Consider the following 15,212-nt stretch of genomic DNA (forward strand, 5'->3'; position numbering starts at 1 on the left):
GTAAATTATATTTTTGTTACCAAGTAGGTAATGTTTCTTTTTAATTGATAAGTAAACAAATTAATATAGAAACAAGTTATCAATGGCAATTGGTGAAGTATTTCACGATCCTCCATGGGCGTTTTTCCACTTGTTTTAATTTTTTTTTCAGTATTTTAAAATATATTTTCTTTTATTTCAACATAGTAAATAACATTTTTAAATACTTTCATAGGTTATTAACCATAATAGGTATATTACTTCATTAAAAAAAATATCGAGTTGTTTGTGTTATAATAATTATCTTTCTATTATATTGTGTATTGTCAGTTGATTGGCCCATCAAGTGTTTATCTATGAAGTAGGTATGCAGCTGAGTTATTACTCACTTTCCATGAAGATGGTCAAGATAGATAAAACATTAATTAATTTTAGCTTCATGACTAATAGACTAACGTATCCATACTTACAAGCTTTCCAATCTCTAACTACACTAATATAATAAAAAGCAAACATTTATTTATTCGATGTACCACAAATTTCCCAAAACTACTAAACCGATTTGCAAAAAAATACTATTATAAAGCTACACTATACCCGAGTAACAGTACGGGAAGGAGTTCCCTAAGAAGCTAGTAAAAAATAAAGTAAATCGCAGAATGAATGTTGAATTTTATGTGTTATGGCCAAAATGATTCATAAGAAGATTATTTTTATGATTCATTTGGGTTTTATTCAAATTAGGCGAAATAGATAAATCATTAGATATGTATAAACAATATCTGAAAGCCGTGTGTGGGTCTTTATTGATGTTTGCCACTTAAGAGGACGAATTGGAAATTTTGGCGCCAAGGATCTCAATTTTTCTCAGTAAATACAAAACGGATCAAAATACAACTTGGTTATCTGAAAGTTCATGATATAAACCTTATTTTGTTAGACTTCAAAACATGATTAGGTAACTTTTATAACAGAGAAAAATACATCAAACATACCTCTTTTTAAAAAGAGATTCACATATTATGGGCAAACGGGACCGATTTAAGCCTCTTAACTTTATTAGTAGTTGAGTATATACATACTCTTTGAAATTGTGGAAGGATTTTTTCTGAAATTATCATTTCTAAATAATAAAATTACAAAACCGTTTTGTCGCTTACGACTTTTAGTTATAAGCTAGCGCGCGTATTGTTATCCTCGCCCCGCTCAGACGCTCCGACCCCTTTTGGCGCCTTAGGTGCGCGTGCCGGTTATGGAATTATTGTTTACCGATTCGTCGCCTTAAACCTAAATACATACCTACCTAATTTTCCCTTTGGATGTCAGCGAAGCGATTCAGTATTTTTTTCCTCTACACATTTTTATGTATTTTTTCTAGGGGACACTGGTACACTCTTTTCCCGATCATTTTTTACACATTTGTTAAAAACTAAATGACATTCAATGGTTTATTTTATGCTCTGTTCTCGGCCGTTTCACTCGTGTAACCTATGTACGTCCTCTCCCGGAGCTTAGATTACTGGTGTACTCTACCAAATGACACAAATCTTGAAATCGCGACTGACAGAATTTCTATCGCATTTACGATATTAGTACCTAAGCTATTTTACCTAGAACAGACAAGATTCTAGTTATGAATATAAGTATTTATTGCTATATATTGCAGGTACACAGCAGCTACGGCGAGGAGCTGGGCTTCAACTCGGACGAGGAGGGGTACGGCCGCGACGCCATCGACGACGTGCCGCCTCTACCGCACGACGCCGATCAGGTATGGATATATATCTATCATCATCATCGTATCAGCCAATTACCTTCAGTTTTTGATCTCCCCCAACAAACGCCACCTATCGTGGTCATGGGCAGCTCGAATCCATCCATGTCTATGTATAGTTTAAATGATTAATAATGCTTCGAAAAACTCGAAAGATAGTCGGATTATGTTGGTTTGTTAATAGTATAATATTCATATATCTATTTAAAAAGTCGATGACAAACTAAAATTCTTAAGTTTTGTCATTTTGTCAGTTTTGCCAGAAGATCTCGCCAACATTTTTGGAATTGTTTTCTGGCAAATGGGATTGGAATCCGTGATTCATAGAATTTGAGAATTGTGTTCAAGGATAATTAATGACATTAACGCAACTACATACTCCTTCTGAGTACACGCGATTTTTCTCATTACTGTGTGTAATTTTGTGTTTTTACTGTAAGCAATTGCAAAATAGCATGAAAATGAATCAGGTCAGTAATTTGCGCCATTGTTTATAACGTAGATATAGTATGCGACGACATAGTAACTACATGTTTACGTTCAGCCCATAGACAGAGCCAACGACTATGACTCATTTGTAAAAAACAAGCAATCGTGCTAAAGATAATCATAATCACCTGTATTTTGCAGCTGCAAATAAAATCACAATAAATCTTTTACAACCTCAACTTTACACACATATAAACAAAGTTAATTTTAGCTTGACAACGAAAACAAATAATCATAAAATAATTGCCCTTTATTGTAAACTAAACCTTATTCGTACGCGTTAAAGTTGATAATTGAACAATAAAGTTATGCTTTAAAGTGACGTACAAAAAGATAAAATGGCGATAATATTAGAAGTACCGAAAAAAATCAATCGGTAATCGTGGTTCAGTCACTATCAGTTGATAAGTGATAGTGAAATGACACGTGTTCGGACCATCATGCGGGCCGCTATGAGGTCCAAGAAAAAAGTAAGTTTTTAAACGTAAATGTGGATAAAAAATATTTTTAGTATGTCCAAAAAAATCTTCAATATTTTTCCGTTGTTTGTATGTAAGTTTTCAGATAGGTTTGGTCGTGTAAACACAGCAAAATTAACGTTAAAAATATCTGATTTGTAATATGCTTTTAAAATGTTTTTTATTAAACCTTTCTAAATAAAAACCTGCGTATCAAATAAACGGAAAAGTTTGTCTGAATGCTTAATAAAATATGTAGGTTTTGGAAATATTTTGTGTCATGTTTTAAAGATACAGCATGTATTAAGGAGCGCGCCTTGCTTGTAATCTATAGGTATCTGTATTATCTCTAAATAGACTCAAACAAACGTATTTTCTTTGCCTACATGCTTTAAAATGCGCAACAAAATTAGATGCTGTTTTCACATTCATTTCAAACTTATTGAGTTGTTTAAAACAATATATAGAATGTATAGGCGACAAATGATGCTTATAAATTAGTCTAGCTTTAAGGTATACCAAAAAAACATTTCTTTCCTCCTATATTTTTATAATGTATCGAGACTAATAATATGACTGACTGTGTTTAACCTCTGACTTGTATTTTATTATTGTATGCCTCAACGGATAGCTGAACATAGCTGAACTTATTTTTATTATTTAAGACCCGTATTTATGATGCATGCGTACCTATAATCCACAATAACGATTATTTGATTTGTACTACTAGGTTTTGAGACGAAAATAAAAGACTGACTTGTTTACAAGCTTTTATTTAGTATTCATGCTATCTCAAATCAGTCTTCAATAACTGAACTATCGGTTAACAATCAATGACTAACGATTTTAATTATATAATTTAAATACATGTTTTCTATCAAATACTAACAGCTGCGTGTGATGAGGACGATTAAATAATAACTTGCAGATAAACAATGCGATTATAACGATTACTAAAAGATAAAACAATTACATACCTACTTCAATAACTCGTTCATATTGTAAATCTGCCTATTTTTATATAAACTCAACCTTATTGGAGTTAGTTTATAGTATTGTCTAAGTAGTTTCCAGCCGTTTTATCTGCGTCCCAACTATATATTTTGTGTACTCGAATTAAAAGGAGGAAATAATGTTTCATATCGGTCCATTACTTCCTGGGATTAGCTCGTTCAATCAAACTCGTCTGCTTTATTATGTGTTACCACGCAAAAAAATATATTTTTCTTTAGAAGCAGTTTTGACACGCAGCTCAAGACGTCAATCACCTCAAATCCTTTCTAATAATTCATTTTCTTATTATTACTTTGCCCCCCTTCCCCCCTCTATGTATAACTGGGATGAGGAGATCATATAGGCGATCGCTCCTTGTAAAACACTGGTACTCAGCTGCATCTGGTGAGACTGGAAACCGACCCTAATATAGTTGGGAAAAGGCTCGGGAGATGATGACAAGTGATGTTAGTAAGTAAGTGACTAAGATCATGGTGTTGTCTGCAGGACCTGGTGGATGCGTCGTGCATGGAGGGCGGCGGCGAGGAGCCGCGCGGCCCGCGCCCCGCCGCGAGAGACGCAGACCCACCACTCGGTAAATACACACTATATTCTCTAACACAATTAATTATTTTAGTAAAACCTTTTTAGAAGAGAAATACCCGCTTTAGTTATACCTTTAGTCCACTGATTTTGTTCGGGACTGTAGTTTAAAGGTAGTACAAAAGCTGTACTTTTTTAAAACCACGTTTTATAATAAGGTGGTTATTATCAGGGAACTATGATGGCCCATAGATATAATATACCTTGCACTCACATACATATTAGGATATACTGCCTTATGCCCGCGCTTTCACCCGCGTCACGACGGATCGACTTTCCTCACTTGACATGATGACATTCGTCGATTAGCATCAAAATTATTTCTAAACTATTTACGAGCTGTCAAACACACAAGTTCGGGATTCCTCGACAAATGCTAAATCTACAGGGGAATTACATACGTTATTCAAACAGTTTCCAACCTTCGAATATTAAGAATTGAGGGCTCACATCCAAACATTCTTTTTAAGTCCACAACACATAATAAAGAAGGAACCAGTACATCTTTTATTCTTATTTTTTTTTATCATCGTTAACTCAAACTTACAATTCGGGGTAAGTCCCTAACTCACCGAAGTACATGAGCTATAAATAGCAGGTTTCTTAAACTTTGCGATTCAGTCCGCAGTATTTAGCCAAGTGCACATTAGGTCGGTCGCATACACTCGTATTCTCCCACTGAGAAAGTACCCAATAATGGAATTTGTTTGTGTATCGAAAACCAAAATAGAAACATACAATGTGACTCTCAACTTGTTATTCAAAATAAAAGTTTATTATTAAATTTTGGCGCGAAAATTAAGTACATTGTGTTTTCGTTGTGAGTGATGTGCAGAATAATATTTTGTTGTGTCTCGTGATTATCTCATAATAAAAGTTTGGTTCACAATAGGAGTCTGTCTAAGTTATCAGTGGCGTGGGATAAAATTGGTACATTGTCATATTTAGACTGGGAACAATGTTCCCACAACATTCGTTAGTGTCGTTTTGACAGCTACCAAAGATACGTCAACTTTGAAAAATAATGCTGTATTACACTTTCGAAAATAAATTGAAAATATTAGACTGTATGTATTCTCAGAAGAAATTTGTGAAGTGTTAAATATGTTTTTTTAAAGTGAATAAATGAAAAAACCTGTAAATGTATAGCGATATAAAATGAAGGACTCGGATATAATAGAATATACAGATAATGAGTTTGTGGTGTACGAAGTACTAAATCCATGGGAAATCGTAGACATGGCTGAAATAGCTACTCCTGACACAGATGGTAATTAATTTTATTAACTGAAACAGCAGATTTTCTATTCATAAATAACTATTTGTTTATATAAATATGCACTGCACATGCAGGAAAGGTCTCGCCCTGAAATAGAAAGTTAACTTTTTATCCTTTTATGCATATGCATGAGGGCGGGAGTACGTCCTGCATCCAAGCCTCGATATATATATCTCGCGGAATAAACACAAAAGCCCAAGTTCACCTACAACATCATAAAAAACGGTTTTCCATTAATTTTCACGTTTAATTTTCAAAGTATATTAACAGTGGTTTAAAGAAAAAACTTACGTTAGTTTTCGATTAAAATTGGCCTAAATATCTGTACTCCTAATATATAACAGTAATGTTCTTGTAGCTATGTAAGTGTTATGTTCATGTACATGTTCGTGCACAGTGACGAACGGCGATGCGTCGTACCGCGAGGAGGAGGCGGGCGACACGCTGCCCACAGACATGTCCGACACCAGCGACAGCGAGCCCGACAAGCCGCACAAGTATGTATACTCACTACATCTTATATTTTAAGTTATTATATAGGATCTTTATTTTCAGCTTTTAAATGTCGAGCAATAGTTGACAGTTCCTATATAAGTGGAAAGATCTTATCTATACAACATGGGTGAAACTCCATTTTTTAATCGGTCAACATACACTTTCTCCAAAGTCTGATCAATACTATCCTTTAAACCGCATCGAAATTGGTTTGGTAGAAAGTTTGATGAGTTCATTTTTGTTTGAACGCGATAAAGTCAGGAACTATAGGACCGATTAGACAAATTGACACAGTGTTAGATAGCCCATTTATTGAGGAAGGCTGTCTACAGTTTTTATCTACGTGCACCTAAGAAGCTCCCAAGGGACGCTGCTGAAACCGCTGGCTGTTATTTATTATTAGTCAAAATTAAAAAGTACGTTTGTGCGCAGTGGTGGCGACGTGGAGAAGTGCACGGTGGCGCACGACGGCAAGGTGCTGATCCGCCAGGAGTTCCCCTTCAACATCGACCAGATGTTCACCATGATCTTCACCAACTCCAAGTTCAACCTCGAACTACTGGCTGCCAGGGGGACTACGGACTATGTACAGGTAACTTTAGGTTATTTTTATTGAGTACCGCAGAAATTGAAATTGTGTTTTTTTTTCTGGGTCTGTTATCTTTTATAAATTTAAAATGTGTTCAAAATTAGTTATTGCATATATTTGTGTGGAATTTCCAATATAGTTGTTTTTTATTTATTTATTTGTCTCAAGCATCTAAGGTCCATAGTCATAGTCAATCGTGAACATTGATAAAATATTATTTGTTGCCTTTTTTAAACAGCGAGTGTCTTCCTTTTTGCTGTCGAAGATGAAACAACATATTCCTTAAAAGATTACAAAGTAACCTCGTTCCTTGCAAAACACCAAAATGATCGTAAAATGAGTCGTGTTATTGTAGGCGCCGTGGCAGGCGGCGGGCGGGCTGAAGTGCCGGCAGATCAGCTACACGCTCGGCCTCACGTCCGGACCCATCGGGCCCAAGGAGGTGCAGGTCACCGAGACACAGGTAACCCATCATATCAGCCTATTGCTATCCACTGAATAAAAACGACAGAAACGCCTTCTGGACGAATACACTTTGAAAGTCTCGTAGCATTCATTTTGTCTTATCGCAACTACATTAAGGTATTTCTTTTGCCATATAACTTTATTAACAGATTTCTGGTAGTTAATTTGTTTTTAAACTGTTTCATCGTTTTTTCAACAACCAAATCCGAGCAGTTACAACTGCTCGACTTGTTCGTGATGTTCGTCCATAGAACTCTCCAGTTCACTGTGCAGTAGTGTGCAGTCGACAGCTTGAAGCTGTCACTTCTGATTGCTTGAAGCAGTCCGTGTATTGCCGGCCTTAATCATCAACAGCATAAACATATTAATAAGACTAATTTTCCTACCAGGTAATGAACAAATGCTCTGCCCCGGGCGTGCTGTACTCCATCGACTCGACGAGCGAGAACGCGGGCATCCCCTACGCGGACTACTTCAGCGTGCAGGTGCACTACTGCCTGCAGCGCCGCGCCGACCACGCCACCGAGCTCGCGCTCTACGGACACGTCAAGTACAAGAAGACCATGTGGCCTATGATTAAAGGTAACTTCAAAATAGGTTACTTCATTTTGAGGGACTTTTTGAAGGGGAAATACTTCTGTCATCATCATCTCCCGAGCCTTTTCCCAAATATGTTGAAGTCAGCTTCCAGTCTAACCAGTTGCGACTTAGTACCAGTGTTTTACAGGGAGCAAATGCCTATATGTATGTATTTTATATGTCCTGGTATTTATATTGGTACTCAGCTGTCTGGAAGTGAAAATCACAATGGTGTTTTTAGAGTACTCTTTTATTTTGTTGTACTCTCCCTAAGTCTATTGTTCAGGTCATAACAATTTCCAAATAAAAGGTTTCTACAACTATTCTTCGAACGCAATGCCAAATTATTGAAGATTGGTAAAATAAGTCATAATATTGACCAACATTGTAAGGTCGAAAAGTTCTGGGATGACCCTGTCCATTTGATCCACACTCCAAAGCACACCCTATTTTAACTTTTGAAAACACCTGAAAATACAGCATAATAATGACAAAATGACATGTAGGTATGGTGGCACAATTTCAGCTTACCATAGTTTTTACAGTCACTAAAATCCCTTTACCAACATTTTCTTTCCAGCATTCCTAGAAAAGAACACGATATCAGGTTTAGAAGAGTTCTCGCGTCTGCTGGAGTCGCGGCTGACGGCCGAGGCCGACTGCGCCGTGCCCGCCACGCGCAAGTCACGGAGACATCGACGGGTTACCAGTATGTATACACTTTATTGCCTTATACAAGCTAAATGCTGAATTAAATATGCTATTTGTGACTTTCGACATACCCCGGAACTTTCGTGCTTTGAGTTTAGCTACATGGTGACGAGGAAAAATGCTATTTATGATTTAGGATGTGGCCATCACTCCCAAAATCGCCAAAAAGGTAGCAATGAGGTAGCAAGTCTATTTCTCCTTTGCCAACCGGCCACCCGGATAACAGAATGTTCAATTTATAAAGATTATTATTTTCAAAATGACGTGGCTAGAAATTGTTAGTAATTAATGGCAACTGGTAGCAATTCTCTATTATGCATTTCGAGGATAAATATAGAGAGAGTGATTCTACATAAAATATTGTTTGCCACTAACCATTTGACATTTGTTAATTATCTGTTAGTATATGCTATCTGCCAGATAGAGGTTGCTTAAAATTCCTACAAGATATACGAGACCCCACCAAAGTGACTAAACTTATTGTTTATCTACCTGCTAAGTTCCTGATATGCAACTCATAGCCGGTAACACTAGGCAATAATGTTGTTTGTGTGTCCAGCGCCCCGCTCGCTGCTGGGGCGCGTGTCGCTGGCGCCGGCCGGCTTGCTGCGGCCGCGGCCGCTCGCCACCAGTAACGCGATCACTCAATACTCTCCTCTCGCACATGCTGTGTCATGTCCACGATATACAGCCTCGCGATGCGATGTAACGCGGTCTATAGCGCATGTGCAGCACGGCACTAATCTTGAGCTCTGACCTACATCTGCGCAGAAGTGATTTATTAGCAAAGAACCAATCCCGAGAGACGGCTATGACGCGATGCACTGCGGGCCAATCACCGCTTTAGCCCACTCTCGCGCCTCACTCCATACTACAAAACGGACCCAATAAATTACTTCTGCGCAGATGTAGGTCAGAGCTCAAGATTCGTGCCGATAACTATACTGTTGAATCCGTTTACTATGACAATGAGCATCCGCTTGTTAGGAAGTAATCGCACAGTAGAGTTTTCCGGTTTTCATATATCTTACCTAATGACTCGCTTATTGTATATTCCTAGAGACAAGTTGCTTATTGTGACGAAAAAGTGCCTAAAGAATAATGATCAAAATAACCGACTGACCTGCCTTCAGCAATATTTGAAGAGTCATGTGATACCCGACGACTTGTTTTAATTCAGATATAATTCTGTATATATAGTATGTGTGTATGTTTTCCTCAATTTAAGTAAATAGATCCGTACTACATACTGACAAAAACAGGACTTTTTTACTTTCTGCAAAATGCTTTATAATTATACGTTTTTGTACAATCCCTTCGATGTCATTATAAACGAATTCAACTTTACTTGATATTTACGCATCGCGTGGCTTGTCGTTTACGTAGGACGTGGCTTTAGTTCTCTTGCTTGTCACACGTATGTGCACGCGCAACCTACCGTATCTTTTTTTTGCAACTCGCGATTTTGTCGGAATGTTGACTTATCGCTTTACTTTTAGTTTAGAATGTTTCCTGTTTATTCTTTATGTCTTACCAAGTTTGAGGATGTTTTTTCGATGTATGTAATGTTCGTTGTCCCTTTAATGGTTTCCGCATGTCGGGACGGTATGGCAGAGGATTTCAATTTGTCAAAGAACATTCAACATTGTCTCGTACTAATAGGTTATATATTTCAATGTTTAAATTGATACCGTGAAATCTCAAAGGGATTTGACATGGCCTGTCAGGAATTTAGTCTATATTCGGCCATACTGTCCCGATACACGCGTAAGCCAACAACAAACCACCAAAAAACGTCTTTTCAAAATTCCTTTTTCCCTACAGCATCATCTCAAGAGCCGGGCATACCTACAGCAGTGAAGCTCCCGACAGCTAGCTTAGTGGCGCCCAGGGCTTCGGTCTCGCGCGTCACGCGGCCCGGCGGCCGGTCAGCCACCTGGCTAGCCGCATTGTTGGCGGTGCTACTGCTCATCAATGCGGCACTTTACTACAAGTTGTACTATACGGATCGGAGCAGTTATGCCTTCGATCTGGATGATTTGCAGAATAGGTGAGTGACGTTTTTGTTTAATGGGATAGTACATATTAGTTAACGATCAGTTGCAAAAAGAAACTTATCATATCTTTTTAAAGTGATTGTTTTAATGGAGTCTTCTGTCTATTGAGAAGGCGTCAATAAGATATTAAAATGTTCGCGATGATGAGCAAAATTCTTCTTCAAATACTAATAATAATATACAGTATACAGCTACAGTTTTCAATTTTTGTTTTACTGCTGTCTTTCATTTTAATTTCTTTTTCCATTGCTCTTTACAGACTGTCTACATCTCTTTAGAAATAAGCATTATTTTTGTAAATTTATTATTTCCTGTCTTCTTTGTTTATTATGTGTGTGTGTACAAAGATTGTAAATAAATAAAAGCAATGTTTCCGTGTCAGGCTTCACTCTAGCCGCGGCGCGCAGATGTCGGAGTGGTCTGCGCTGCTGGAGCAGCACTCGCAGCGCCAGCGCGGACAGCTGCGCGCCTGGCGCGACGCGCTCGACCGCACCGTCGCGCATCTCGCGCAGGTACCCGCCCGGGTCTACATGCCGATCACATACTCCAACCATGCATGTCTTCAGATCAACATCTCCCGAGCCTTTTTCTCAACTATGTTGGGATCGGCTTCCAGTCTAACCACATATAGCAGTGTTTTACAAGGAGCGACTGGCCTATCTGACCTCTTTAAACCAGTTACCCGGGCAACCCAATACGCCTTGGTTAGACTGATGTCAAACTTACTGGTTTCTGACTACCCGTAACTACTGCCGAGGATGTTCAATGACAGACACAGTCATTGGTGTCCAAGATATACTTAAAAATTACATACAAAGTCAGAAAAGTTGCATCGATGCTTGCCTGACCTGAAATGACAAGTAGACCAGCGAGGCAGAAAATATACACACATCCACAGAAACACGCACAGGCACATGCGTGAACACTCACACCCACTCTTCCAGATCAAAGTTTTACGAAATTATATGAAGCTTTACTCATATTTTCAGACGGAACAAGCGCTGACGAAACTATTAGAGACGATAAAGCCTTCTCTAGAGAAGGCGCAGAAAGAAGCGGAGTCGCGGGACGAACTCTGAGCTAATACCTGATGTCGCTCGTACGTGCGGGTCACTTTATATACAGATAAGTGCAGATATACTACAGTTTTTACGTAAGGTATATGTAGAGATGGTTTTGTAAAGATACTGGCATTATAAATGGTCGAAGTGGCAAAGATTTAGAGTAAAATTGAAGCTCGTGAGATATTTGCAAAATAAGTTATTTGCCTTGAAATGGAAGTCAACAAGTCTGGGCCGTACAATAACTTCTTAAATTATTCATTTATTTATCTTTACATTGCTCATTTGCTCAAACAAAACGCAGTAAGATATAAAAGTATACGAAGATATTACAAAACTGTGTGATTCTGCACAACGCATGTATATAAAGTCAATCGCGTGTCGTGAGAGAGGTATATTTGATCCTAATACGTCTGCTAGAGGTTTTCTCGACAGTTACACAAATCTTTTAATCTTAAGTTCGAAGCACTATTTATTTATAAACCGCAACACATTATGTATTCCTTTTCCATCAGAATATCTTTTGATGAGTGATTTAATTACTATTCAAATGAAATAACTTTAAACTAAAAATTAGTTATATCACTCATGAAAAGATATGCCAATAACATTTTGACCAATTCCTCATTCCCTTTAGTTATAGAAAGAAAACCTCACAGATCCCCACTGTGATAAAGTAGATACAAATAATAATTTTATTCCTCTAGTGAATACTGTAATCCTTCGTGACGTATGACGCCAAGCGTTTACTTTCCAGTTTCCTTGCTTAATGTTAATCATTGTAAAATATATTTAGTTTTAATTTAAGGCGAGGTGGATAAGGCCCTGCGAGTATAGACTTAATTTAGGTACTTATAGATGCTACAGAATATTTGCGCAGCCTTTATAAGGTTTGGCGCCTCAGTCTTTGTTTACCGAATTAAATAGCTTATATTAAATGCATTCATAATATTGCCAACTTCGTACTTAACATAACACTTTTATCATTCGAAGTTTGGCAGCAATTTAGGGCCTTATTTGTCACTGTACTTCATTTCCATTGTAACAAGCGCGCTTTATATATCATCACAAAATAAACATTACTCATAACGTATACTGTACTTTGAGCTAAAGAAATCCAGTACAGTGGACGCGAGGCTTGAGTTGAGGTTTATAACGTCAGAAGTACTTACGGCAGTTATTTTAAATTCATGTACATAGGTGTGTGTGAACAGTTTGGCGACTCGATATGGGCCCTGACACTTACTGCATTTTCGAAGTGAGTGTGTCCGGGAACCTAACGAGGTCATTGTCTTCATAAATGTACAGAAATCATATTTATTTGCTTGTCGACTAAAATATTGTGTACAGTTGATGTGAGTTTCTCGGGCGCAATAATAGTTATTAAAAATTATATAATAGAACCAATTAAAGCTTAGGAAACTGCGATCGCTTCATGATGCATAAAATGAATTCACCTTTTTGGCGCCTGCAATTTTTAAGGAATACTTTTTTGTATTTCCTTTGTGGTAATTTTATAAATATTTATAACAGATATTAATGAACTCTTATGAAGCGTATTTACATGGTTTCTTCAAGTACATACGAGTATGTACGTATTTAACAAAATTATTGACAGCTCTACCAAAAATTGTTAACCATGCTTGGTATAAGGTTCCGATCGTTGCATTTGAACAGTTAGATTAGTTAAACGTAAGGGTATTGTGTAGTTGACTACCGCCAAACGTCGTCATATGCGGCATATTGCTAAGCATACATTATATAAATTATTCATATTGTATTTCAAATCAATCAGACATGTATTCATTCCTTTAATTAAATTTATATTTTTGTATATTTTTCTTGTTGCCTAAATGATGAACTAAAAACCATTTTTATATTACCACTACATTTTCAACATTATTAATTATTAAATAAAACTTGTAAATACCAGTTACACTCTTTTAATATCAGCAAGTCGCAAGAATAGATACATGTCTGATTCATGGAGTTAATAGTCGAATTATATTCAAATACGAATCTAAAATTATATAGATTTATATGTCGAAAATTAAAAGATTATTTATAAGGAAATTATCACGGTGTTGTTTAGGATATTCAAAGAGTATTAAATATAAGTAAGTCAATATTAACGACTAGATAAAAAAAGGAAAATATGCAAATTTTTCAGTTGTAGTAATGATCTCTTATTGTAAAAATATTTTACTACACCTAGTTATGTTCGGTGCTCTAGTTTTATTGAAAATGTAATGTTTTTAGTTATTTTAAATTAATTTGATGTTTGTATATTCAACATGTCAATTATGTTATTATTTATTGTAAAATCATTAGATGCAATCCACTTTACATTGAATTCAATGCCACTGAGTAACGTATACCTTCACCGGGAACTGTGTAATGCCTTTAGATAATAAATACATCGTTATATGATATTGACTCATCGCAGTTGTATTCAAATTTCATTCCAGATGTGTGAAATGATCTGAACATTGTAGATAAGTTGGAATGGCGGGACAAATTATATAGATTCCTATTAGATATACCTTTATTGTGCATTTCAATGTCAAATGGAGTTGGGTAGTCTAGAGAAGTGAACGCCGCACTATGTATAAGAAACCATCGGGATATAGGTAATCAAATTTTTAAAATTCAGAACTGGCTCAACTATCGTCAATATAAATTATGCCAGTTGAAATTCTATTTTTTCTTGACTTAACGTGTGGACTAGGTGCATATCTAATCGCCTCTAAAAAGCTGCGAGTGTCAAGTTGCTCAAGTCCTCAGACGTGTTGTGTATTGTGCTACTGCTGTTGGGTAACAGTTGTATAGTTATCGGCACGGATAATGAGCTCTCGGCGGAAGAGCGGGATCGCTTTGCGCACTGTACGCATGATTATACCGTCGTAGTACCTATATACATATTGGTCAAACTTATATCGCAGCCCTTTTTCCGTGAATGATTTTGAACTCTATTCCGGATCCCAGAGAATAGTTTATCAGAATGTAAAGACAATCGGAAACGGTGCTGTAAAACCATTGAAATTCTAATTGGAAGCTGAGCAAACACTTCTAATATCTAGACTTGTTTTAGCCATGTGGCTATGACAAAAAAAAGACCTAGGCTACAGTCTGATGAATGAAATGTGATTGATAAAGCTCCCGATGGTCACTTATTTGCGGTGTCCACTTCATTGTCCGTTGTCAATGCGTGAAATGGAACGCTTGCCGGAACTACGGTGGGTTTATTGCACAATTAATTCCATTTAGGTGTAATGGATTATGTAAGTTAGACAATTCTATTCTCAGTATTGAATAAATATTTTAATGAATTAATCTGTTTTTTATTATGTATTGTAAAAATTGAATCCTTTCCTTTTTGTTCCTTTCCAATTGATTCCTTTCACGAGACCGGTGTCGCCAGTTGAACACGGAAAGGGAAATACGCGTCACGGACACGGGTTATTCCCGTTCGATAAAACCCTTTCATCAACACTTTCGTCAACACTGTTGACGATCGGGGAAAAAAAAGTTTCGTTCGTTTGTAGTGTCCATGAATGCTTCTTTTTATTTTTAAAATATGGAAATAAAATGTCACAGATTTTTAAAATGTTTTAATGGATTATGTTAGAACTTTTAAAACACAATTAACTAGAAAATAAAAGTGGCCTTATCATGTGCAT

At 36.8% G+C, this 15,212-nt stretch overlaps 1 protein-coding gene across 4 annotated transcripts in view; it reads left to right on the forward strand.

The window, feature by feature from the left end:
* The window catches only part of LOC110372106 (protein Aster-B), a 29,092-nt gene extending 14,227 nt beyond the window's left edge, over positions 1–14,865 (forward strand). For all 4 annotated transcript variants that reach the window (XM_064035578.1, XM_064035579.1, XM_064035580.1 and 1 more), the window contains 10 exons: positions 1,646–1,750; positions 4,201–4,288; positions 5,973–6,072; positions 6,503–6,662; positions 7,015–7,122; positions 7,514–7,706; positions 8,284–8,412; positions 10,239–10,464; positions 10,854–10,983; positions 11,461–14,865. In XM_064035578.1, the coding sequence (XP_063891648.1) occupies positions 1,646–1,750; positions 4,201–4,288; positions 5,973–6,072; positions 6,503–6,662; positions 7,015–7,122; positions 7,514–7,706; positions 8,284–8,412; positions 10,239–10,464; positions 10,854–10,983; positions 11,461–11,550 (1,329 nt within the window). In that variant the 3' untranslated portion in view covers positions 11,551–14,865. The remainder of the gene's footprint in view (positions 1–1,645; positions 1,751–4,200; positions 4,289–5,972; positions 6,073–6,502; positions 6,663–7,014; positions 7,123–7,513; positions 7,707–8,283; positions 8,413–10,238; positions 10,465–10,853; positions 10,984–11,460) is intronic.
* Positions 14,866–15,212: the final 347 nt, after the last annotated feature.

Source organism: Helicoverpa armigera, chromosome 7 (genome assembly GCF_030705265.1).
Source record: "Helicoverpa armigera isolate CAAS_96S chromosome 7, ASM3070526v1, whole genome shotgun sequence".
Lineage (NCBI taxonomy): Eukaryota > Metazoa > Arthropoda > Insecta > Lepidoptera > Noctuidae > Helicoverpa > Helicoverpa armigera.